General features: G+C 39.6%; 2 protein-coding genes across 3 annotated transcripts; both read right to left on the reverse strand.

The window, feature by feature from the left end:
• Positions 1-223: 223 nt before the first annotated feature.
• znf598 (zinc finger protein 598) lies at positions 224-15,742 on the reverse strand. Of its 2 annotated transcripts, none has more exons than XM_023293276.3 (12): positions 15,480-15,742; positions 14,931-15,043; positions 14,000-14,129; positions 11,678-11,889; positions 11,337-11,554; positions 11,143-11,236; positions 6,500-6,699; positions 6,247-6,325; positions 5,271-6,154; positions 3,654-3,765; positions 2,590-2,737; positions 224-2,406 (listed from the first exon to the last, which is right to left on the reverse strand). In XM_023293276.3, the coding sequence occupies exons 1-12, from the start codon at positions 15,651-15,653 to the stop codon at positions 2,032-2,034; spliced, it is 2,739 nt and encodes a 912-aa protein (XP_023149044.1). In that variant the 5' UTR covers positions 15,654-15,742; the 3' UTR covers positions 224-2,031. The 2 variants fall into 2 exon arrangements, with proteins under 2 accessions (XP_023149044.1, XP_023149043.1); XM_023293275.3 differs by having other exon boundaries at positions 3,654-3,819; positions 15,480-15,740.
• Positions 15,743-20,820: 5,078 nt separating this feature from the next.
• slc25a17 (solute carrier family 25 member 17) lies at positions 20,821-26,140 on the reverse strand. Its single transcript, XM_023293274.3, has 9 exons — positions 25,916-26,140; positions 25,502-25,562; positions 25,352-25,418; positions 24,244-24,395; positions 23,828-23,944; positions 23,130-23,278; positions 22,763-22,858; positions 22,536-22,621; positions 20,821-21,345 (listed from the first exon to the last, which is right to left on the reverse strand). Exons 1-9 carry the CDS (start codon positions 25,976-25,978, stop codon positions 21,192-21,194), a joined length of 945 nt encoding a protein of 314 aa, XP_023149042.1. The 5' UTR covers positions 25,979-26,140; the 3' UTR covers positions 20,821-21,191.
• Between the last annotated feature and the right edge of the window lie 823 nt (positions 26,141-26,963).

Here is a 26,963-nt window from a genome sequence, read left to right on the forward strand (position 1 = left end):
CAAGGGGCCACAAATCTTTTATTGCAGGTTTAAATCACATAAAATGCTGAGCCAGATTTGGAATGACATTTACAAGTTATGGATTACAATAATTTAAGGACAAGAAAAATCCAAATTATGAGCCGAATTTGAATTATTTCTCAATCACTATTTTTGTAATGAAGATGTAGAAGTGCTGTAAGAAGTATGAAATACGTGCCCACAAACGATGGAGGACGCACAGTGCAGACAGAAAACGCTTTATTGAAGGCCGACAGAAAATGGAGTAAGCTGCTGTATGATGTGTAGACCGACTCTATATACAAACACACACCGACTCAAGCAGACAACACAGGACAGATGGACACCCAGGTGGGCCGCAGTGCAAGCTAAGGGTCCTGAGAGAGACTATGAACTGATTTTGATGAGATGTAACCAGTCACCCCGAACAAATAGAATAAACATGGCCTTAGAGTTTCTTAATTAGGACTAAATGTTTACTCTAATAAAATTTGGAAATACAAACGCAGCTACCCCTGACCTTAGTGTTTACCGACACTGATCCTTAAAAGGCTATAAATATTAAACGTAACACACGGGAAGACACTCTCGTTGTTGTTTTAGTTTCCATTTGAACCGTTGTGCAACACCACAGCCCTGATTAACCAGTCCATCAATCAGCAAACCAAATCTACTGATGAGTGATGTGAATGGAATAAAGGAGAACTATTTATTGAAAACAGGGTTTCTGCAGAAATCAGCCAGTCAAATGTAATGCTTTTTAATGCTAGACAGTAAAAATTTACTGCCATGGCTGTGAACACAACAAATTACACAGGTTTGCTTTTTTGTAAAAGATGATTTTTATATGAAAACTGTCCCTTTAGTTCACTATTTCTGAATCCGGAAACCACCCTTGACCACCCATGGGCTGTAGTCATTCTCTGAATTCCACGTTTTCTAGCTATTTTTGCTGGAATATTCATTTCCCCATTTCACTGCTATCCTCCACCTGGTCCAACCTGCCGGCCACCTTCCAAACATGCAGGTTTTGGCAATTGTACCCGACCAGCCGGAACAATTATCACAATGCTTCGGCATGTTTACACAGATGCACGTATCTGATGAATCGCAGTCTACAATTACATATTATTATATTATTATCATCAAATATTTTTCTTGAAAACTGCAGAAAGAACTTTTAATGCCACTGAGAATCAAATTTAATGATTTTTAATGCCATTTAAGGCCTTAATTTTCACAAAATCAATTTAATGACTATTAATGCTTTATAATGCCTTGAAACCCAGGAAAAACATCCAAACTGTGAAACAAAATTAGTTCTAATTTCAGCAGTAGCTTACTTTCTGTCACTATCCTCCTACATGAAGCCTCAGACGATCCATTCTCTCAGATGTTACCGGGCCTTCCTCTGCATGAGGCAATGCACAATTAAAAGTGATTAAAGAACTAGACTTAAATAAATAATGGTGCTAAATATTTGAATTGAACGTGTTTATTTTGTTATTTAAGCAAGCAGCACTGCTGGAGAATCATGCATTCTTTATTAACTTTGATGTTAACAAGACATTGTGTGATCTGATAAAGTGAAAGCCCAAAGCAAGGTAGAAATGTAAAATCAACGTAATATCTGTGTTAGGGAGCAACGAATTCTTCAAGTAAATCCTCAGCTTGACTCTCCACTTTCATTAAATAAATTGGGAACTCTAATTAGATGTTGCCAGTGCCAGCTGGAGACGTCCTCAAAGGATATGAGTTGAAAGAAGAGTTAAGTTGGAGTGACCCTGTGTGTCTAAACTGTAAAACCATTCACACAATCCTATCAATATAATCCTCCTTCGAAATTACTAACACCATAAACCACCTTCCTGTGTTATGGGATAAAGGCCTCAGACTCCTCTGGGATGTGTTCAATCAGGAAACAGGCAGCTGTTTCCCCACACTGGGTGCTGCAGGGCTTTGACCAAACTGCAGGGGCAACTGAAGATTTGCCCCAAAATGGCCAACGGAGCAGAAGAAGAGTGAGGGGGGCTAGCTGATGATACGACTAATTGACTGCAGGGAAGGGAACTCCTCGCTCTCGCCGATGTGCATGGTTTTGTGAGAGCTGAAGTCTTTGGGGGCCAGTACCTGTCTGCAGGTGGGGCAGACCTGGCAGTCCAGCTCAGCTACTGCATTCACCACTGTAGCAGGCATCTGCCAGGCGTTCTTCTTGTTCTTGTTTTTCTTTCCCCCTCCAGCCCCAGACTGCTTCTCTCGTGCCTTACAGTCTCCGTGAGCAGTCAGGAGCTCCTGCTGCTTGCCGGTGTCCGGTAAGAGCACCAGCAGCTCGTTAAAGATGCGGTTAAAATCATCACCGAGAAGGTCCTTGCAGCTGCGGTGGTAGTGGGCTGCTGATATCACACCCTGGAAAGAAAGAGTGAGGATGAACAAAGTAAGTGAGCAGTAAGAGTGTCATACTAGCAACATCATTTCTTCTGTATTGTACTCAAGCGTTTAAATAACACAAAGTTGCAGCTGCTGTTCCACTTATTAGAAGAAGAAAGTACTCGGTTCAAACACAACATTTAGCCTCTGTGTGGCGAGTACCTGTCTGAACTGGGCAGAGTAGTTTTTGAACTGGTTGAACTTTGACTCATCATTGTGGAGGTACTTTCTGATGGACTGGATTAGGTCCAGGTTCCTCTGGTGGAAATCCTCTGGCACCAGGTAACCACTACTCCACACCTTGGAGGGGCTGAAAAGGAATATGTATATATTTTTTAAAAACACCAACAGTGACTACTAGACAAGGAAAACAACTAAATTTGACCTCACAATCTTTAATCTACTTTGAAGCATGATTTCGTTTTTATAACATAGCAGGTGGATGAAGAATAGCAGCAAGTGGACCAGCAACCTGAAAGTAGTGTTGTTGTGAATTCTTCATTTTAGAAACTGTATGGACTGTGAACACACATAACTACTGCTTACCAGAGGTGCATGAGGTAATCATGTGAGCTCTGTCTCTGGTACCTTGTCAGCATTCTGCTTAATCCGCTGATAGATTCATGATGCAGAGGTCAGAGACAGTGTAAGGTTTCTTCGTGGTGTGTAAGTGTTTATTTTTGGTTAAACTGTCTTTTCTTCATACACTGGCAAGCTTAATATCTAATTTAGCTTGATGTACAGTATAGTGCTGTCATTGTTTCTAAAGCTTGTTTGAATATACGGGGTTAGTTTGGGCTGTGCATTTGAAAGCAGCAATTTACCAACATCTGGATATTGTCAGATGTTCATCCAGAAATGCTGCAACTTCAGAGGAGGCAGTTTTCATGTTCCCTTTCTTTGTGGGCTAATTTTACAAGCTACCACAGCGATGTATCATCAAGCAACCACCTCGGATTCTTTCTCCTGTCAAGAAGCTAAACATCATATGGGGACTCTGTTCTCTCTGTTTGGAGCTCTGTAGCAATCAATACTGATTACCCAGCCAGCCTTACAGGACAGAAACTGAGCAAGCATCAAAGAAGTGGAAACACAAACCACCACCCCCAGTTATAACTTTCAGAATTAATTGGATTCAGTGATTGTATCCCAAAATTTTATCATATGACCTTCTAGTCAGATCGCCTAGCCCTACATATACTGTATGAAAAGTGAGATCTGCTCACGGGTTGACTGCAGATGGTGAAGGCTCTACCACATTGCTGTTGAGAGGGATCCCTGTGAATCCTGGTGGAGGCTTAGGGGCAGAGATCCCCAGGCCCGGTGGAGGAGGGGGCACTGTGGAGGATGGGGCAGAAGTTGAGGCCTTCAGTGGGAAAGAAGTCTTGAAGCCTGAGAGATAAACAAAGTGTGAAACCTCCCACTTCAGCAGTAAACTTGAAAAGGCGCTATTAATTCTGAAAAAAAGGTCTGCTGGCCTGCTACAGCCAACAATATCACATCTGTTGTGCCTAGGCAAACAAAATAGCAACTATTATGTAAACACCACGAAGTGAGATATTGTGTCTAGAGGTCGACCAATATGGGATTTTCAAAGGCCGATGCCGATACCGATTTTTAAAAAAATTTTCAGCCGATGGCCGATATCTAAAGCCAATCGTAGAAGCCGATTTTTAAGGCCGATATCCTTTTTTTTTTTTAAAAGCACATAGATTACAAAAGGAAATTTAAACACTAAAAGTATATACATGTATATATTACAAATTAAATACACTAGTAGAACTCTAACATTTATTGAACACAAAAAGTGAAAAACTACAGTAACATAAAAAAAATACTTAAAATTTACAAAAAATACAATTAAAAAGTAACCTGAAAGTGGTTAGGGTTAGGCTTGTTGTTGCCTGGCTCACTGGCTCCGCTCATGCTCCGCTCTCTGAGTGCCGGGGGTCCTTCTAAGGGAAAAGCGATCGCGGCAGCTGCCCGTACGGGTGCCTGATCACAAATCGGCTTTTTATTTGTAAATATCGGCCGATGGCCGATATTGAAAAAGGTCCATATATCGGCCCAAAATATCGGCCGGCCGATATATCCGTCGACCTCTAATTGTGTCACCACGGTGTACCGCAGCTGCAATTCCAGCTTTTTCAAAATTTTCACACTGCATAATTTGACTGCTAAACCATTGTCCACAATTTATTAGCAACATCATGTGTTGTTTCTTCCCCCAAGAGAACAAAATGCATCAAAGCTTTTCACACCTTGTGTTTACACCATTAAGCCACAGACTGTTCTGAATGCAGTGTCTGTAACTTCACAGAGGATGGTGGGAGAAGCTGGGTTCACTACTTTGTACTATGCTGCCTGTCTGTATGCCAGTCAGCTGCATATTCAGCAATCACAGACCTCTCTAAAATGCAATATTGATGGAGCAATACATTTCAAAACAGCCACATAGCGGAAAAGTAAGATTAGCTATGGAGCCTCCCGACTTTCTTTGATACTTATTGACTAAAGATTTTGAGAAGCAAGTTGAAAGGTTTCCAAATAACTTCCAGAAAGTGTTTTTTTTCCCTTGCTGTAACATCTATGAGCCATTAAAGCAGCTGTACATTCAGCTTTAATTCTTTGTGTCAAATATAGTGCCTGCCCTGCTGTACAGGGACTACTTGTGAGGAAGTCCCTACTGTTTCTGCTTGGATGTCAACTTATTGTGAATTATGTCGCCAAAAATGACAGTATACTATGACTGAGAATTAATAGCATTACAATATACAAAAACAGTTCTAAGGAGAAAAGAAATGAGCATGAAAGAATAGAGGAAAAGTCCTGCTGTGCTGTACCTGGTGGTGGTTTCTTGGTCATGAGCGCAGGGAATTCCTCCTCTGGCTCAAGAGTGGGTTCTGCAATGGGACTAGGGGTTACCACAGCCGTATCTTTGCTAACAGGAGGCGATTTCTCAGAGTAGCCATTAGCCAATTCGCTTGTCAGTGCTGCTGAGATGGAATTGGAAAGCGGTTTGTTCAAAGTTTTCTCTGGGACATTTTCCTTTTGTGCTGCTGTTTCCACTGAGATTGTATTTACAGTTACTGATGTCCCTGACGCCATAGACAGAGATGTAGAGGGCGCAGTGGTGTTCTTCTGTTTTTTCTTCTTGTTGGCTTTAGAGGTAGAGAGATCAGTGTTGGGGGTTGGATTTGAAGAGCTGGAGGGCGCAGTGGAAGCTTTGCTGTCACCTCCTTTAACAGTGAGCAGAGAAGAGATATCCAACATGGTGGGCACCGAGCGGAACTCCTGCTGTGTCATTCCTCCACTCTCATCATCAGAAAGAGCAGGAGAGTGACTAGATGCTGCTTTTCCATTGTCCCCTACTTTCTTTTTCCTCCGTGAAGACGACGAGGTTGAAGAGGACAGGAGCTGAGGGCCAGAGGATGAGAGAGGAGGGGCAGATCTGGAGGAAGGAGGAGGATGAGCGGTGGGTTTAGCTACAGCAGTATGGTTGGACCAAGCAGAGCTAGCGCCCGCTGTAGGTTTGAGGGGTCGGATTTTGGAGACAAGAGCAGGGAAATCCTCCTCTTGAAAAGAAGAAGTCTTCCTGGTTTGGGCAGAGTAAGCTGGGGTTATGGGGGATGAAACTGCTGCAGTTGAGAGGCTGGGGAAGTCATCTTCTTTTAGTGCTGCATGTACTGCTGTAGCCGCCACAGGAGCTGACTTTACACTGGAGGGGCTTTAAAAAAAAAAAAAAAAACAATCAAACATTTCTGCACACATCAGACTATGTGGTGAGAGGTTTTGTTTGTACCATGTGCTGAAGCTTACATGGGTGCAGCAGCTGTGGCTCCTAAAGCTGGGAAGTCATCCTCTTCGTCCCCTGGATTAGTGCTCTTCATTGTTCTTACTGTTAAAGAGGTGACAATAAAAACATCGGAACTGACTATGATCTCTTTTATATCCGTCTTGCCAAATTACTGGAATTAATGATGCAATTAAGCGGTGTAACAAAACCAAATGTAAAACAAACAAAAATACAACACATGCATGATATCTGGCAACACATTAGCAGCTTATTTACCTGGAGGTTTGTTTACTGGTTTGCTTGCTGGTTTAACATGTCCTGTCCGGTGTCTGGGCTCTTCTGGTTCTGCTCTCTCTGTCCTCTCCTCTCTGCAGTGTTTGGGAGCGCTCCTCTCCTGCACTGCTCCTCTCTCCTCCTGTCTACGCATCGCAATAGATGCCCTCATAGCAGCTTCCATCTGCCTGTCCTCTTCTTCTCTGCATGGTCAAGCAAACAGTCAAAAGCAAGAAGAAACTCACAGCATGACAAAAAAGAACCACAAATGCGGATAGAATAGATTTTGTCTGCTACTTAAATTGATTACTTTTAAACAGCAACAAGCCTTCACAGACTGCCAAATGCTACATTTCGGTACTAAAACTAGGGATGCATTGATCCACATTTTTTCACTTCTGATCCGATCCAATTCCAATACCCGAATTTGGATATCTGCCGATACCGATACTATTTCGATACCACAGCTCTATTTGCTGTTTGGGGAAGGGAGGGGCGGCATAATAACAGAATGTTGTTCATTTATTTATATTGTTTCTTTATTTATTAACATGGTAAAGGGCATTTAAACATACTCAAATACAAATTAAATACCAATTTAGAAAATGACACACTTATCTAATGAATTATATTAACAACATTAATATACCGTATTTTCCCAATTATAAGTCTCATTTTTTTTTCATAGTTAGGCTGGTCCTGCCACTTATACTTAGGTGCGACTTGTATATACTGAAATATATAATTTCACCTGTTCTTAAATGTTATTTCACACTGACCGACATGACCAAGGAGTAAACATTACTTCACGGCAACCAGGAGGATGCGCCATGCAACTTTCCTGTAGGTCATTGGATGGATCGACAAAGTATGGACTTCAGTGACAACCGAAACCATCCTGTCGGGATTCAGAAAGGCCAAATTAATTGGAACTGGAACTGATGCTGAGCCTGACAACAGCCACGCAGAAGAAGACGCGGCGGAGTTGTTCAGAAGTGACACCAAGGATGAAGACTTCAATGGATTTAGTGATTTGGAGTGAGATCGAGAGTTTGGTAAACTTGCTTTTTGGACTCATGACTTTGTTATTTTTATTCCTCCTATTCATCCTCACTGTTATGTTCTTTATGCTATAGTGTATCTGAATAATTTAATATGTTACGGTAACATACCAGACACCTATTCAGTTTGTGGTTTATGCTTCAAGTAGCTGAATGACCATTAATGTGTTACATTAACATACTGTACACCTATTCAGCCTGCTGTTCTTTATTCTATTGTTATTATTACAACTTGCCTTTCAAGATGAAATGTCTGTTCTTGGTCTTGGATTTTGTAAAATAAATTTCCCCAAAAAAAGCGACTTATAGTCCAATGCGACTTATATATGTTTTTCTTCTTCATGATGCATTTTTTGACTGGTGCGACTTATACTCCGGAGCAACTTGTTTGTTGGTGTTTCTTTACACACACGGACAAAGTGAAGCGTGATGTCAGACTCAAGGCTGGGTTAAGGCTGGGTTATGCTTTCCGCATGAACGAGCCACGTGGAAATCCGCGCGAGAGAATGTGTGTGGCTTTTACTCCATGCAGCGTCTGCTCCCAAACTGCAGGGGACAGTGTATCGCAAATACACTACCTAGTCTAGTACTAAACTAGAGTAGAAGTTTGCCATTGTTTACACCACTTACAAAATGGCATTTTACCGATTAGTTGCATTTCAGCAGTTAGTTTTAATTTCACACTATGAATTGTTCATAACTCGGTTGTCACGGTGATCTCTGTGTGATGAATCGTGTAAGTGCCCATATTTCTAGACTTCAGCTATGAGTAGGTCTTGGTCCTCTGCCATGTTTTCCCGCACGACTCCGTCCGCGTAGTTAGAAAAATGTGGAGGTGCACGACACGGAAATTTTCCGCGTGAGAACAGCCGCTTGAGGGGGCGTGGCTGCTAAAATTATATAATTTGTCTGCACGGAGCCGCATGGACCTCGCGGACGCGGCAAGCATCAAACAAGCTTTAGTAGGTCTACGTGAGCCAACTGACCACTCAAAAGTAATGCTGACCCCAGACGTCACTGCAGTCCACAAGACGCACATATACCAATGCTTCATGGCAGTAAAGCAGCTACTTGACGGTGGCGGGGGAGCCGAGTATTCGTATCTCAAAATTAATATTCGGATACCACCACAACATGTCCAGCCCTAGTTCGCTGTATTGTAGGTCGCGACGGAGCTTCTGTCTCTCAGTACAATGGCTTTGCAAACATTGCACGTTGCTGTCTTGCTTTTCGGTGTTTCTGGTGTAAAATGTTTCCACACAGTAGACACGTTGTGATGAAAAGTTGGTTAGCCACAGTGCTGCCCAATGCTCGCCTGTGAGCTGGCTGCAAACTGTGGAATGGATTTCCTGAATGGAGGCATGTGTCTCATTACTCCACATCTCATTGAGACACGCCTCCATTCAGTAAATCCATTCCACATTTTGCAGCCAGCTAGCAGAACAACCGGTAGGCAGTCCCTCCAGGAATTCATGATGTTGCGATTGCGCGAATTCAATCTCCGCGAATTCTGTGCGACCTAGCTATTTTGTCCAATCACGGCAACTTTTCCGCAATTTTGGCCAGCCCCCCTTGAGTTCTATCAATCATAGCAGTCCCCAGCACAAACGTAATGCACGTGCGTCACCGAATTCACTTCCTTGTTTTTGGTTTGAAGATGCAGACATGTGTGATACTAATGTCTCTCAGTTACCAACAAAAATTTCTGCTGAAGACTGTGCAAAACAATTAATTCCCTGATGTTCTTCACCAAAGCGGAAATAAACTGTTTTTAGACCCATGCAATATTGTGGTGAAATACAAGAAAAAAAAAAAAAAAAAAAAAAAAAACATTGATTGATAAACACTTTTCTAAAACAAAACATATTAGGAGAATGGCTGAAACGAGCGGACCACAGACCAGACAAATCACCGTGATGGAAACTGTTGTATCCAGATCTCTTGGAGTACTGAAAGAATGAAGGGAAGTTAGATTAATTATTCCGCCAAGGAACATGGCGGAGTTATGTGACGATCAGCATGCATGAATCATTCCTCTGTTCGCAACATTACTCAAAAACGGACTAAGGGATTTGGATGAATTTTTCAGGGAAGGTCAGAAATGACACAAGGACCAAGTAATTCAATTTTGGCAGTGATGCGGCTTAAAGTCTGGATCCACTGATTTGTTAAGGATTTCCCATTGAGATAGCGGCATGCCGTCTGATAGCGGCACGGTAACCACGGCAATAAGTGAACGCTACCTCAGCAGCCTGCTGATGATCACATCCTTGCGGTCTTACTACAAATCCACCACTGTGGACGTATCAGAAATGATACAAGGAACAAGTGATTGAATTTTGGGGGTGTTTCTGAGTCCCATCAATTCCCACCGCCTGCTATATATTTATGTCACGCGATTCGGTACGTACACATGCATAACACACGCCTGTGTTCAGCACAAGGTCAGGTAATGAACAGTCTTGGTGGAGTACTGTGCTCTCTGAATGCTTTTCTTGTTAATTGACGTGACAAGCCGTGAGTACATGTGCGTGAATACTTGTGTGCCAGGAAGTGAAATTAACTTTTAAGGCCACTGACAGATACATCCAAATGTGATTCATTCAATAGTAAATTATCATTTTGTGCCTTAAATCTAACAACCACTTCATGTCAAACCAGTATCTGGCTGCTGCTAATTTCCCACCATGGTATGCCAGCTTTTGTATAAATGGGTTTGAGTGTTAAATAATTAATTTTGGAATAAATATTGTCAATTACAATGTTGAAACATGTTCTAAAAGCTGAAAAAAATGCAACTTTTTAGCAACAGTCACTGTCTCCTGCAATTTCATCGCAACAAATATGCTTAAAACATTGCAACTTACATCGCAATTTTTTTTAGAAAAGCTGCCACGAATTCAGGCATTTTCGGCTGTAACAATCTCGAAAAACGCCCATGAAATTCTGGAAGGACTAGGCAGGGAATCACTCGTGGACTCATTTCAGCAGACAACATTAAAACACAGACGTGGCTCATGGATCGGAAATGTCTGCAGGTTGGATCGGAAATTTCCGATCCGTGAATTACACTGGTATCGGAACCCAATACCGACACTGGATCAAATCAGCCCCATCCCTAACTAAAACTGCACATAAATGTCATATACACATACACAAGCAATATACACAATAACAGAACAAGCTTATGGCGCATTGAGTTTTGACATAATCACACAGATACTTATAAGGTATTCTTCATGTTCAATCCTTAGTGATAGCATTGGTTGCACTGCAGTCCAGTTATTAGGCTTATTATTGCTTTTGCGTAAGCAGCTCTACCACATAAAAATTTTCCGTTTAGTCACCACTTCTAATTCTGACACTTAGAGAAACGCAGTATAATTTCCCTTCCAATCTTATTTATTTATCTGCTGTATTTCAGACATGCCACACAATCATAAAGGCTAAAGAGAAAGTAAAACACAGAAGACAAAAAAAACAAAACAAAAATAACCAAACCAACTCCAAAACCTAAAATAACACCTGAAAATGAACAGGATGAAGTTTAACTTATTATTAATGTTACTGGTCATTTTGACTCACCTGGAGTATCTCCAGCTCTTCTGTCCCCCCTGGGGCCTTCCCTTTCCACCTCGATTGTGACGAACCTCCTCATAGTCCTCACCTGAAACCATACCTAAGGACACACACACACATTTTATTCACAATACCTACCTTGAAACAACAGTTATATTAACAGTAATCTGAGTGGCATGGCAACATGAAACTGCACTGACCTTCATTTCTCCTCTGCTGTCTTGGGGCGTAGTTAAACTGCAGGTCGATGTGGCGGTTCTGTCGAGCCTCTGCTCTATTCTTACTGTGTGCTGCAGCCTTGTGGGCCTTGTAGTCGATCTCGGTGCGGAATGCATGAGTGAACTGTTCTGTGGCACAGCGACCTTCCTCGCACAGATAGTGACTCGCTCTGAAGTGCTCGCTTAGATACTGGTAATCACTGTTGACAGCAGGGGTTGGGAGAAAAATGTAATCATCTGGTTTAATGGAACAGAAAACTTTGCAGCGACTACAAAAATGATGATGCGATAACAAAAAGGACTATATAAATGACTATCCACACCTGTAGTATTCCTGTGACCCGTCTGCGTCACAGAAATGGCAGAAATAGTGGTCCCTGCGCAAGTGTTTAAGCAGCTCGTCATTGTCAAGGTAACGGTCATCGCAGAATTTGCACAGTGGGTGTCCTCTGTGACTGGTGTCATCTGGGTCTCCGTGCGCTCTGTGACGTGCCAGTTCCTTTCGATTATACCACTTCCGCTCATGGGAGAAGATCTGGTGAGAGAGATGAAAAGGTGATACCCCGTGAGCTTGATTTCCTGTATTGCTGTTATTAAGAGGATGGGCTAACAAAAGTCCTCGTCACAATATAAACAGTTTGCTTTGCATCTGGCTTGCTTCAGAGTACTGAAAAGTGAGCTTTCAATATCAATAATACCTGGAAAGACAAAATGTTTTTTAGAATGAGCATCATCTAGACAAAAGCTCTTTCAAATGTGCAAGTAACTTCTAATAAATATGTCATACTTTCTGTTCCTATGTGTGACAATTTCCTGGATTGTTTTTGTTTTGTGATAGATCTGTCCGTAAATAAATGTTGTAAATATTTAACTGCTGGAGAAAAGCTGTAAGTTGTTAACCCATTACTTGTTCCTTGAAAAAAGTTATTTTTTTCTTTATAACTTTGAGCTTGCCATTATTTTGTTTTCAGTGACCTAAATGTTTTGTTTTTATCTTCTACCAGTTTAATCCATTGTAGCTTATTCACTGGACTTGACTTTACTGTTGAAAAAGAAAAGGAAAATGTGCGTATGTTCTAAAACTTTTAACCATTACTGTATCAATATTTGCTCTTAATACTGAAATATCAATGTGAAGAAAACCTTTCCTTGTCTGCAACGGTTGTGTGAGGATTTCTCTTTCATTGCATCACAGCTACTATCATCATAATTAAATACTGGACAAAGAAAGGGACTTGGTTTTGCAGCATATATTATAATCCAAGATGGAACTGTACTGTGAAAGAACTTTTGTCATGGCTTAGCAAAATACTACTGACAAGAACAATGTTTTGATGCCCTCAGGTGGCAAATGAAGTGAACTGCTTGTGCTACAAGGGCTGCATATGACAACTTTCCACAAAGTATGTCTCTGGCCAAGCAGCCAACTACTCACTGAAGTGCAGATGGCTACAGTATTGTATTAAATTTGGATTCTGATAATGTTTTGGTTCCAATTTGCTAGAGTGCTAGAGCACGTACACACACTATCTTGAATTCAGAAATAATGCAAACATGATGATAGAGAAATGTGCCTCTGTCTGTGCATCAGTATAGGCCCCACATGCTTTATATAAACCTGTGTTTGTGTCCTGCTGAGTAAGGAGTAGACAGTTATCTTAATCCATCCATTATCTATACACCGCTTAATCCTCACTAGGGTCGCGGGGGGGGCTGGAGCCTATCCCAGCTGACTCGGGCGAAGGCAGGGGACACCCTGGACAGATCGCCAGTCTGTCGCAGGGCCACATACAAAGACAAACAAGCACTCTCACATTCACACCTACGGGCAATTTAGAATAATCAATTAACCTCAGCATATTTTTGGACTGTGGGAGGAAGCCGGAGTACCCGGAGAAAACCCACGCATGCACAGGGAGAACATGCAAACTCCATGCAGAAAGATCCCGGGAAAGCCGGGACGCGAACCAGGGACCTTCTCGCTGCAAGGCGAAAGTGCTAACCACTACGCCACTGTGCAGCCCACAGTTATCTTAAGTGTTTGATAAATATTCACAAAAAAACTAATAACAAAACACATTAAGAATTGCATTAATCACACAGACAGCTGACATTTGATTGTGCAGTCAGTATTATAAAGCCCACCAACAGCTTTCCAGAAATGAATGAAATATCTTTATTTACATTGTGCTTTTTCCAGCAGAACATGACTAGAAGTTCCAGTGAGTGAGTGGAATTACATGTTTTAATTATAAAAGGTTCATTTTGTACCTCATTTAATCTGAAACCCATACAGAGGCTGGATAAGACATGGGATTAAAAAGATGCCCCCACCTTTAAGATTAACCATGTTTAGTTTTTTGGGATAACAATACATTCATGTTTATAGTAAAACAATACAAATACCATCACGGTGGCATATATTGATAAATGTTATAGTGACTGTGTCAATAAATACAAAATAATAATACTAATGGAACAGTGGCATTAAGACGTACCACAGGGCACCAGATTTGCCTCCTGACACCATTCGCTGGCTACTCCATATCTTATGGAAAGCCCTACTGTATATCTGTGGTATTATAGCGATCATGTGATACTGTGACTGTTAAACCCCTGGATGGACCAGTTAGGGATGAGCATACCTTGAGATGCTTTGTGCAGAGTTTGCAACAGAACAGCTCATGCTGCTTCCTCATGTGCTGCTCGAGCTCCTCAAATTTGGAGAAAACTTTCGGCTCTGCACAGCGCGGACATGTTGCCAAGAGCAAATGCCTGGTGAGACACACACCAGGAGAAATTTCAGCTTGAGTCAAGGAAAATAAAGACATCACTAAGGGCAGTAAAGCGTGTTATATACACACTACCAATCAAACAACAATTGTACTCATTATTTTCCAGCTTAGCTTACTCATAGCTAAGATAAAGGCTCTATTGCTGATTTAATCATAAGATTTGCACATAGAACAAACTCACGCCCTGAACCATCTCACTGATCATCACACACTTACTTTACTATGAACATTAAGCTTTAAAAAGTAGGAAACAGAATGTGAAGTAGGCAAAACAACAAGATTACAGCATGACTGGAAAGGAAAATAAAACTCCAGGCTTTTTCTGAATTTACCAATCTTTTCATACTATTGTTTGTTGATTTAATCAACAGATTTTCACATAAAACAAACTCACTATCTTAACCATATCATTGGTCATTACATACTAATTTTACTATAAACATGAAGAAGTGGGATATTGAAGAGTAATTGGGAAAAACAAGCACACAGCACCACTAGAATGGAAAATGAAACTTAACTGAATTTACCAGCCTTCTCATTTATGTACATGGTTGTTGTATACATTTCCACCATGAGTAACTAATCAGGTTGCTGTTTGCTATGATGACAAGGGCTGCAGCCTTAGTTACCGTAATCGTGGTTAAGTACATATATTGCAAGGGTTTCTGATTACTTAATAACTCATTTTTGAAGGTCTAGCAATAGTAAAGTTTTATAGTCCTTAATGATTCCGCAACAACAATAAACGGGCAACACAATCATAAAGAAAGTCGTCCAGTACCTGTACTGGGCATAAATCTTCTCGTCACCGAAATAGATGTCATGCTTCTTCTCACAGGGGAACTGCTGATAGGGCAGAGTCTGAAAGGCCTCCAGTTTTTTCACAAACACCACCTGAGAACAACATGTCAAGTCAGATCATAACAACCTGACAACCATAACAGGCACAGAAACGCTCAGATTCGGGAGAAAAGTCGACGTAAACGGTTGTAGTGCATGAATGATGTACAAGATTCTTAACTCTTCCTGACTTCAGGTAGAGTTGACAAGCTAATCTACACTGAGGGACTTGCTAACGTTAACGACAGCTAGCTTAGCTAAGCTAATGACAGCGAGTAAAAAGTAGTCCAAGCAGTGAGTAGACAAAGTTCGTTACTGTCTGTTTTTCCCCAAGTAACACTTTTAATTCATTATGACCCCAACTAAGAGACCTTAATAAAATAATACAGTTTATGCTCATTTCCCCCTACAATATGACTACCAGGGCATTGCGGCCTAGGTAGCTCCACCTGGCTCAATCCTCGGGCTACAGTAGCGGAGCAACGCGCACCTTGTCGAGCTCCTCCCGGCAGACGGCGCAGTACTTCTGGTCGCACAGCACCCTCATTTTGGTTGAGCAGCGGTAACAAACCGGGTGGTCGCATTTCCCTAAGGCGAAGATGTCGACTTCTTGGCAGCACAGGACGCAGTTCTTCTCGGTATCTTTAGTGGGTGTTGAATCCATGTCGGCGTAAAGGCACAAATAATGAACGTTAATACTATTTGGAAGAGCCACAGCCGCTGAAGTGGTTACGTAATAATGAAAGTCTGAAAGCCACTGCCGCGTCACGTCACTGGTGGAGCTCCGACGTGTAAAACATGAGGATGTACCGACACGGACTCACCACATGGGCGATTATTCCCATCACACAGGTGGCGATCTACGCAGGTGATCGTGAGTGTTTCACGTGTGAACGTAACCGGTGTCTGTGCTGATAGCAGGTACTGTACTTTGAAAAATAGTCACATGTGCCGAGAAAGTAGGTGTGTACTGGTAGATTCCTTGAGTGCAAGCCACACATAGGTCAACGTTAGATAAGCTTATATATAACATTTTAAGAATAGAATTGTCTCATATTAGTGGCCACATGGGTCCACTGAATTTCAGGAATTGCAATAATGCTGTTGTTGTACTAAGGTTATTTAAAAACCATGTCAGTGTGAGAGTTAAGGGATCACATACTGATATATTCACCTTGTTTTCAGGTTTTACAGTGAACATTACGAATTATCTGATGTGCATAGTCTAATACAGGTTCAGTTCTCGTGTTGTTTACTACAGTGACCACTGTTTAGAGCAGGGGTGTCAAACATGCGGCCCACGGCCCGAAAACGGCCCACCAGAGGGTCCAGTCCAGCGCGCAGGAAGATTTTCTAAAGTGTAAAAATTACAGAGAAGACATGAACTGGAAATTGTAAATTTGTAAAACTGTAAATTTAAAATAATTTGTATACCTTGACAAGTTGTTTTGATCATAAAATAAAATACTATGTTGCTCATTGTAGTATTCTGTCTCGTTTTTGTAATATTTTGCCTTGTTTTAGTTGTTTTTGTCTGACTTCTGTCTGACCTTTGTCGATTCTCTCACGTTTTTGTCATTTTGTTTTTTGTCTCGCTTGTCTGTCTACTTTTTTGTTTTGTTTCTTGCTTTTGTCATTTTTTGTCTCGTTTGTGTCATTTGTGTAATTTTTTGTGGCTTTATAACTTTTTATCAATTTTTTTGTCTGTTTTGTTTCGTGTCATTTGTCTCATTTTGTTTCTCGCTTTTGTCATTTTGTGTCTCATTTTTGTAATATTTTGTCTTGTTTTTGTTTTTTTATCTTTTTTATCTGACTTTTGTCATTTTGACCTTAAAGTAAAATACTACATCATTCAGTTCCAGATATGTGCGACTAAATCTTTTGTGCCTTTGTAGATACGCTGTGATCTGTAAGTTGTAATATGTAAATGATAAATTGAGGCATAATATTGTTGAAATTGCACTTATTTTTCTTTTAAAAATTCACGTTGTTCATAATGTTTTGTAAAAACGATAGTTCAGTAAATGTGAACATTTTTAGAATGGACTATTTTGCACTAAAACAAAGGGAAATATTTGGAATTGTCATTATTTATAGGTTAGTATGCTGTAATTTTACTGGTCTGGCCCACTTAAGCTCAAACTGGGCTGAATGTGGCCCCAGAACTAAAATGAGTTTGAAACTCCTGGTTTAGAATCATCCAGGAATAAAGATACTGGTCTATTTGAGGGATGAAAGTCCACCTACAGGCTAAACATCTATAGTTTATTTGTGATTTCAATGCTTAAAATTGTGTCCGTGTGTGATGATAATTTATCTAATGACAGCAACTTATGGTACAATAAAATGTGTTTTCATTGTTACTAGGCAAGGTTGCCATATTTTTGGTAGTTACTTTAATGATTAGAGATTCTTAACTGGATCCATAAACACATTAATGTCACTGCTGTCAAGTGACAAAATATCCCTAATTTAAAAAAAAACAACAACATTTTTAAAAAGAATAAAACAGCTTTATATTACAAAAAAATGTTTTTAGTTTAGTAACTGGATCATATGCAGTTGTGATGGAGCTCAGGATTCAACTGTGCAACTAATGACTTAACTAATAAACTGAAACTCTGTGTGACAGCTCAGTTGTCAGAGATGAAGAAAAAGTACACAGTGTTATTTACGGTTAATTTTGAACTAGAAATAATTAATGAAGTTGCTGCTGTGCTGTGTTGTTCATAAAAGACATCACCTCTTTCTTTTTGGAGACATTCATATGGATCTTACTGCTGTCTGATGCAGCGAGTATTTAATCAACTAAGAGAAAATACTCCTATTTTAAAATGTAAATATATCAAGCTTTTTGGCCTCCGATGGTTTACAGAAAGCAGTATGTTGTTGGGGTCACATTTCAAACGTTTGTGTTGTTAGCAGTTCCATGACATAGTGTTTTTCTCTCTATATTTTTATACGACTTCATGTAAGAAGTTGTTCAGATGATCCAATAATCGGAAACAGATGTATGAATCAGGACTTAGTATTCTCTTCTTTCTTCTAAAATATATCATGTGATCATACACTACTGTTCAAAAGTTTGGGGTCACCCAGGTCATTTCATGTTTTTCATTAAACTTCACACTTTTATTCATGTACTAACATAATTGCACAAGGGTTTTCTAATCGTCAATTAGCCTTTTAACACGATTAGCTAACACAATGTAGCATTAGAACACAGGAGTGATGGTTGCTGGAAATGTTCCTCTGTACCCCTATGGAGATATTCCATTAAAAATCAGCTGTTTCCAGCTAGAATAGTCATTTACCACATTAACAATAGACTGTATTTCTGATTAATGTTATCTTCATTGGAAAAAAAAACAGCTTTTCTTTCAAAAATAAGGACATTTCTACATGACCCCAAACTTTTGAACGGTGTATAAACACACGTGGACAAAATTGTTGGTACCCCTCGGTTAATGAAAGAAAAACCCACAATGGTCACAGAAATAACTTAAATCTGACAAAAATAATAATAAATAAAAATTCAATGAAGATTGACCAATGAAAATCAGACATTGCTTTTGAACCATGGTTTAACAGAATTATTTTAAAAAATAAACTCATGAAACAGGCCTGGACAAAAATTCAATTCAATTCAATCTTTTATTGTCATTGTCAATAAAACAACGACATTTTGTTCAGAGCATTCATACACTGCATAGCAATAAAGAGTACCCTTAACTTAATATGATGGTACCCTTAACTTAATATTTTGTTGCACAACCTTTTGAGGCAATCACGGCAAACAATTTCTGTAACTGTCAGTGAGACTTCTGCACCTCTCAGCAGGTATTCTGGTCCACTCCTCATCAGCAGACTGCTCCAGTTGTCTCAGGTTTGAAGGGTTCCTTCTCCAGATGACATGTTTCAGCTCCTTCCACAGATGTTCAATAGGATTTAGATCAGGGCTCATAGAAGGCCACTTCAGAATAGTCCAATGTTTCCTCTTGGCCATTCTTGGCTGTTTTTAGCTGTGTGTTTTGGGTCATTATCCTGTTGCAAGACCCATAACCTGCGACTGAGACCAAGCTTCCTGACACTGGGCAGCACATTTCTCTCTAGAATACCTTGATAGTCATGAGATTTCATTGTACCCTGCACAGATTCAAGACACCCTGTGACAGATGCAGCAAAGCAGCCCCAAAACATAACAGAGCCTCCTCCATGTTCCACAGTAGGGACAGTGTTCTTTTCTTGATATGCTTCATTTTTGCATCTGTAAACATAGAGCTGATGTGCCAAAAAGTTCCAGTTTCATCTCGTCTGTCCATAGGACATTCTCCCAGAAGCTTTGTGGCTTGTCAACATGCAGTTTGGCAAATTCCATTCTGGCTTTTATAGGATTTGTTTTCAACAATGGTGTCCTCCTTGGTCTTCTCCCATGAAGTCCACTTTGGCTCAAACAACCACGGATGGTGCAATCTGACACTGATGGACCTTGACATTGGAGTTCACCTTTAATGTCTTTAGAGGTTGTTCTGGGCTCTTTTATTACCATTCCTATTATCCATCTCTTCCATTTGTCATCAATTATTCCTCCTGCGGCCACGTCCAGGGAGGTTAGCTACAGTCCCATGGATCTTAAATTTCTGAATAATATGTGCAACTGTAGTCACAGGAACATCAAGCTGCTTGGAGATGGTCTTATAGCCTTAACTTTAACATGCTTGTCTGTAATTTTCTTTCTAATCTCCTGAGACAACTCTCTCCTTGGCTTCCTCTGGTCCATGTTTAGTGTGGTACACACCATGTCACCAAACAGCACAGTGACTACTGTAACCCTATAAATAGGACGACTGACTGATTACAAGTTTGTAGACACCTGTGATGCTAATTAGAGGACACACCTTGATTGAACATGTCCCTATGGTCACATCATTTTCAGTGTTTTCTAGGGGTACCATCATTTTTGTCCAGGCCTGTTTGCTGAGTTTATTTTTTAAAATAATTCTGTTGAACCACGGTTCAAAAGCAATGTCTGATTTTCATTGGTTAAGTTTCATTGAATTTTTATTTATTATTACTTCTGTCAGATTCAAGTTATTTCTGTGACCATTGTGGGTTTTTCTTTCATTAACCGAGGGGTACCAACAATTTTGTCCACGTATGTATATCTAGTATCTAGTTCCACCTGCAGAAGCCACAAGAGTAACATGCTGCTGACACACTGATGTATCACTATTAATAATCTCATTATGTCATATAAAATAACATATCAGTCAAAGGGACCAAACCACCACTTATACTACCATATACTACACTTTGCTGCTAATATTTATATACTTTTGCTGAAGTGGGATTTTTCATACTGGGGTTTTACATATAATGGAGTATTTCTACATTGATGTAGTAGCACATTGACTCACATAAAGGATCTTTTTCCACCTTGGCACCAGTTTATACCAAATGAAACTCAAGATAAGTTTCATAAATTTACCAGTTATTTTGAGGTTATCCTAAGTGTGTTGAGAAGTCAGTCTAAAACAGTTTTTTGTCTGTGGGTTGTTCCTAAAACCACGACCTGTATTTGAAACAAATACGTGGATATTAAAATTTGTGGTTTTAGGAAGCCACTAAGGTTTAGGAGTAACAGGAATGTTGTACTCATGACTTTGTGATAACAGTGAATCTCTGTCAGGATACTTTTTATTTTTGCACCGGTCCAATAAGGTCCAGTAAGGTCAGGCTGTCTGTGCATATTTAACTAAAGAGATGTGTGATGCATTAACCCACTGCCTTGTTTCTTCAGGCAATTTGAAGACAGAACCAAGAGAGACAAATCAACATTGAGCTGGACTTTTATATGAGTGCAGAGGAAAAGCCAACTGTGGTGGAAACAATCCAGGAATCTAATTTGAGATTCAGATGTCAGCTGCCACACAACCAGACACATTTTTACAGAAAAAACTTCCCAAAGAACTGGAATCGGTGTAATTACACACAAAGGTTTATGTTGGACGCTTTATGAATGGAACGCTTTATTGGACGGAGTATTTACAATATGAGGTCACCATTAAAGATTCACTGTTTGGAAGAAAGTGAGAGGTTTGCACAGAATTGAAGCCTGTATCATGGGGGTCAGCAGTGATTTTTATAGATCATCAGTGCTTTAATGCTCTCAAGTGTCTTGGGTTGTAAAATGTTTTGCCAGCTAACGTTTCTTGTAGTGGTTGCTGCTCAGTCCCATGGCTCTGAAGGTACAGCTGGCAATCTTCTCATAGAGAAGAAACATGAGGGCAGCAGTCAGCACTGTCTGCAGCAGCTTGGCCTCCAGGCCTTTAAACAGACCCAACATGCCGTACCTCCTACAGCAGAAAATCAGGATCAGAACATCAAAACTGTGTTAAATAGACACATGACTCTCAGGAAGTGTAGTTTATAGTAAGCAAAAGAGTAAACGCTTGTTGGTACAAATTAATATAGATTACATGTTACAATATTGAATCTTATGTTGTCCTTCAGAGCATCACATCAGTGGATTTTAATACCACAGTCACTTTGACAGTCCTCATTTTATTGTGTATTTAAGCATTTTTAAGAAATAAGTTATTGGGTCCCCATTGTTGACCATGATGCTGTGTTCTTCCAACTTTAACAAGATTACGCTCATAATATATCAGTGTTTTCAGGTGTATTATAGTGGTTCTCACTGTATTTTATGAACTGCCCATGTTTTTTATCTGTGTTGTAGATGCTTTTATTAGAGTGTAGGTTAAATTAACTAATGCACATAGAAAAGATAATGACATGCATAATCGAGTGTATGATTATATCTCTCTCTCTCTCTCTCTCTCTCTCTCTCTCTCTCTCTCTCTCTCTCTCTCTATATATATATATATATATATATATATATATATATATATATATATATGGCCATTGATATAAGTAATATAATGGTTAAAAATTGATTTTTAAATGAGTTCCTCAAGTTTAAGTCTCGAGTTAATTGCATGTAATCAGGGAAGATTAATGGATTCAGGCAAGTGCAATGGCTTCTCTGGTAGCAACATGGACATACAGCATTTACACATTCCAACATGAGATTTTCAAATAAAAAAACATTGCTGGTTAGAAAATAGAGATGTATTTAATAGATACAAAGTCATACTGACTAATTGTACTCTAAGTTACTGTATGTGTCTTTTTAAATATACAGCATGGTTTGAGAGCAATACAGAGATATGCTCTGTTATGAGTGGTTAAAAATAAAATATTCTATTTGGTAGTTGTCATCCCAATTACCCAAAGACACAGAGATTCTGATAAAGTTATGCCCAAACTAGATTTGGCCTGCTAGCCAAAGTTGGCTTGCCACTCCTTTTTCAAATTTGATTCCTTGTAATTTGCATGCTACAAGCACTCTAAGTCAAATGAATGCTCTGACATTGCATTATACCCGATATCTAAATAGAGGAGCTTAAATGGAGCCATAGAATTAGACAATTACAATCAAATATGAAAACTCAACATGCAGTTTGTGTGTGTATATACTCACCTCGCCCTATTGAGCAGCAGACATTTGACAGCCCTGAGACCGGACAGTAGCTTTGACTTCTCTGTTGACATGTTGTACTGACCAAACTGTGGTAAATTTAAAAATGTATGAAAAATATTAAAATAGGGTTACAGCATTTGCATACAAATTTATACAGTACATGCACATAAATGTATTCATCTAAATTTTAAGACGTGAACAACACATGACAAAGACACAAAACCTACCCTGAGAACTGACTGTATCGTCTGCAGTGGGTACGTAACAGAGGTGGCAACAGCTTTGGCAACAGCACCGATCAAGAAGACCTCCAGAGATGACAGCTTTGAAGAGACGGAAGAAAACTTAGCACATTTTGTTCTGGCAAAAATCCTGAGATGTGGTGCCAAGTCTTTGGCAGACTGCAAAATGCCAAAGTGCATGAGGTGTGAAATAGAGCAGGTGCACATGTGGAGGCTAACCTCTAACCTCTCCCTAATCCACGCAAAAAGTCATGTGAACAGAATTACCAAGTGTCGGCATACCGAGTGTCTTTTCATCCAAATAATGTCTGTATACTCTTACAACTCTTTCACCTCTCTGTTTCTCACTCACCTCTCTGGGAACTCCTTTTCTTAGCTGTCTCTTCAGGCCTTCGTAAATCATGAACTGGATGGCAGGATTCAGCACCAGCAGCAGGGATGGGAAGGTCCCATTCCACAGCGCTCCCACACCCTCATCACGGATGATCTGCACAAATGCATCTGCAAAAACAAAAAATAAAATAACTTTAAAAAAGAGAAAGTGAAGGAGATCATATGCTATGGGCATCCAAGCATTGCTTGCTATTAAATAATATATTACTGCATCTGTCATGAACTCTACCGTTCAAAAGTTTGGGGTCACTTAGAAATGTCCTTATTTTTGAAAGAAATTTTTTTTTTCAATGAAGATGACATTAAATTAATCATAAATCCAGTCTTGACATTGTTAATTGGTAAATGAGTATTCTAGCTGGAAATGGCTGATTTTTAATGGAATATCTCCATAGGGGTACAGAGGAACATTTCCAGCAACCATCACTCCAGTGTTCTAATGCTACATTGTGTTAGCTAATCGTGTTGAAAGGCTAACTGATGGTTAGAAAACCCTTGTGCAGTTATGTTAGCACATGAATAAAAGTGTAAGTTTTCATGGAAAACATGAAATTGTCTGGGTGACCCCAAACTTTTGAATGCTACTGTATGTGCAGATATGTGAGTAAGTACCAATAAAAATATAGACAGAAGCTAATGTAAATAATGTTCAATTACCAAGAATGCCAGAGTAGTTGGTGGGCCGGATGTCTGCATTGCGAAAGTTGGAGCCCTGAAGCTTCAGTCTGGTATTGACCACCCACAGAGGGGTGGTCACTAATACATTCACAATACCTGAAGAGACAAGGAGGAAAATCAATGGTGGCTATTTTTAACATTTGCACATCTTGTAGCATTCACAAGGAAATGTGGAAGACAAAATTAAGATGTATGGCATCAATCTTTTGACATGATCATTACATATACAAGAGTGATTAGGAGCTAAAATTGCAAGATTTAATACGATACACTGTCTTATGATGCTCAGTCATGGGAAAAGAAATGTGGGAGTTAAATCTCCAATTAGATAGATTTTCTTGTCCTGACTAAGTAACACAAAGTGTGTTTTTTGATCTGGACAGTGACCTTCTCACCTGCAGCGATGCCTGTGATTAAGTCAGTTCTGGGTGTTGACTGGTTTCCCTTCTGCCAGCTGGCCTTTAGGCAGTGGAAGCAGTAGAAGTAGATAAAGTTGGAGCAGCAGAGGCTGCAGATGACCGGGAACCATCCTCTGTAGGGAGCAAGTCTGTGGGGGGGAAACAAACACAGGGACACAGCTTAGAGCCCTTCCCCTGCTCGCTACACTCTATTATGATTTGTGAGTGAAAAATATATAACTTCTAATGAATGACTTTGACAACTACGTCAATAGTACTGGCCTAAAATGTGTCAGCACTAACAATCTGTCAGCAATAATAATATGTGGTCCAAAAAAAGAAAAAGGATTAAACTAACAAAGGTTCCGTTGCACCAACAAAAATGTATTTATTCTAAGATGTGTTCTAGTCACGATTAAGCAAAACTAGGTTTAAAATTATTAAATCATGATTTAAAATTAAGCAGACCTTCATTCCCCTAAACACTTTGCTGACAGTAGAGCTGTGTTTGGCCAAAGAGATCCTCATCCACGCACTGGAAACATCCAGTGGTACAAAATCTCAGGGCCAACATGAGTTGGAGCATTAATGGTACAGCTGTATTTCTTCCACTTCCACGTTTCCCAAATGATCCAATTATCCTGCAGCTCCTTAACAGTTTTCTTGCTTAACTGATATCATGAGAGAAATTCAGCAGCATCTTAAAACTCAATTGGTTCGAGTCTGTTCCCTAACTTTCTTTGAGAATTTTCATTATTTTTTGCTCAATTTACTCCACAAAGTAACAACTTCAAGTCTAAGTTTAAAGTTAATACTGGATCACATTTTAAATTGGGGTTTAATGTTTTGGAGCAAAATAATACTATTTAATGTAGGTTTAGAATAAAAACTAAACTGAACTTTAAAGACAGATTTGTTTGGAGAAAAGGTCAGCATAATTTGGAGTTAAACCATGACTTAATGGCACAATTAATCATGTAATATTTCTGGTGCAACCCAATATTATTTCCAAATTCCCAGCAAACACATGCAAAAACACACGCTCTGACATGCATCTGCCAGGAAAGCAAACACATTAAATCAGCAATTTCTTCATTTTACTTACAGTCCTTCCTCTTTGATAATTTCTGCCAGGATGGCTGGAGTTGATTTGGCCTTCCTGTTTTCATCCACTGAATGCAAACAAAGGAGAAGCTGTTTCAGGCAAATACATTTCACTGATTTCTTAAACTACTGCTAATAAAACTTGTCTTACCTTGAAGTCTTAGTCTGGCAGTATCAAGAGGGAAGAATACTGTCATTGCAGTCACACTTCCCTAAAAAAAGGTTAGTCATAATTCATTGGAAAGACCAAGCCTGTATATGCACTTTTGCACTTTCATTCCATATAGAAAATGTGTGTGTGTGTGTGTGAGAGAGAGACAGAGAGAGAAAGAGAAACTCCATTATTGCCTTACTGAAAGGTTAAAGCTAACATTTCAAACTGTTCAGGTGTTATAAGCAGCATCTGGTCCATTATGTTCAAAACACGAGTGCACGATCAATTTTGAACTAACTTTCTCTTGATAGATACAAACACTGACACTAGAACTAATGTTATAGCTACTGCCGTTTATATAGTTTCACTATTCTTTTACAGAAATAAGTAGTGACATTAAAACTTACTTACCACTGCTCCTGATACAGCATGAACCAAGCTCTCATATGAAAAAACCTCGGAGGCCATTGTCATTGTTATTTTGTGTGTGTGTCCGAGATATTGCGCGACAAGAATAAAAACTCTTCTTTCTCATGAAAATCTCATGAAAACAGTTTCTTTGCCCTCCTTCTCTCTCGTTTCTCCTGTCTGCTGCGGTTAGCTGTTCGGGTTTTTAAGCCCTCGCTTCCTTGTGGCTTGTGGCTTACTGCCGCTAAGGCATCATGGGTAATGTAGTTCTCTTCCACACAACACTGGCGTTAGTTTGAGCTTCAAATCCACTTTCAGTTCAGCAATCAATATGTCTTTTAATTCCTGCAGTTCCTTACTGTTTAACATTTTGGAATATTTACAGGATCAGCATATGCAGTAATTCTGGGAGGAGGTTTATAAAAAACTTAAAAATAATAAAATGGTTTAAAATAATAAATAATGTCACTTTCAGATTGATTTTCCTTATATATGCACTTTTCTGTGCCTTTGATTTTTTTTATTGTTTGTAATCTGTACAACTGTTATTCCACACCTTCACACTGTGATTCATGGTTTGTATTTTTCTCCCTCTCACTTCATTCTGCTTTTATTTCATTCTCCTAGAGGTATAGCAGTCATATTGGACAGAAAAGAATCTTGGTCCTCCCCTGAAATCTTTAAGCCGTGAAAAAAGTGCTATTTCGGCAAGAAAATCTACTCTTTTATTTTTTGCAGATATCCAGTCATGTCACTTTCACTTATATGTCACTACATAATTGCTGCACAGGTACATGCAACAGCAACAATGCATCTGTTGCAATAAAATGTGATTATTGTCAGTTTTGAGCACTCCCATGTTGGACATCTTAAAGACTCCTTAGTGCATATGTAGAGGGTAAAGAAGCATTAATTGGGGCTTTTTAAAAAGTTGGAACTCGGGGCAATATCAGAAGGGCATCAAACTGCAATGCAGAATTAAGTCACTTCACAAAATAATTTTATAACTTTTGAGATGTATGTCATTGCTACCTAATGTGATGCACTACAA

This window comes from Amphiprion ocellaris, chromosome 19 (genome assembly GCF_022539595.1).
Source record: "Amphiprion ocellaris isolate individual 3 ecotype Okinawa chromosome 19, ASM2253959v1, whole genome shotgun sequence".
Taxonomy (NCBI): domain Eukaryota; kingdom Metazoa; phylum Chordata; class Actinopteri; family Pomacentridae; genus Amphiprion; species Amphiprion ocellaris.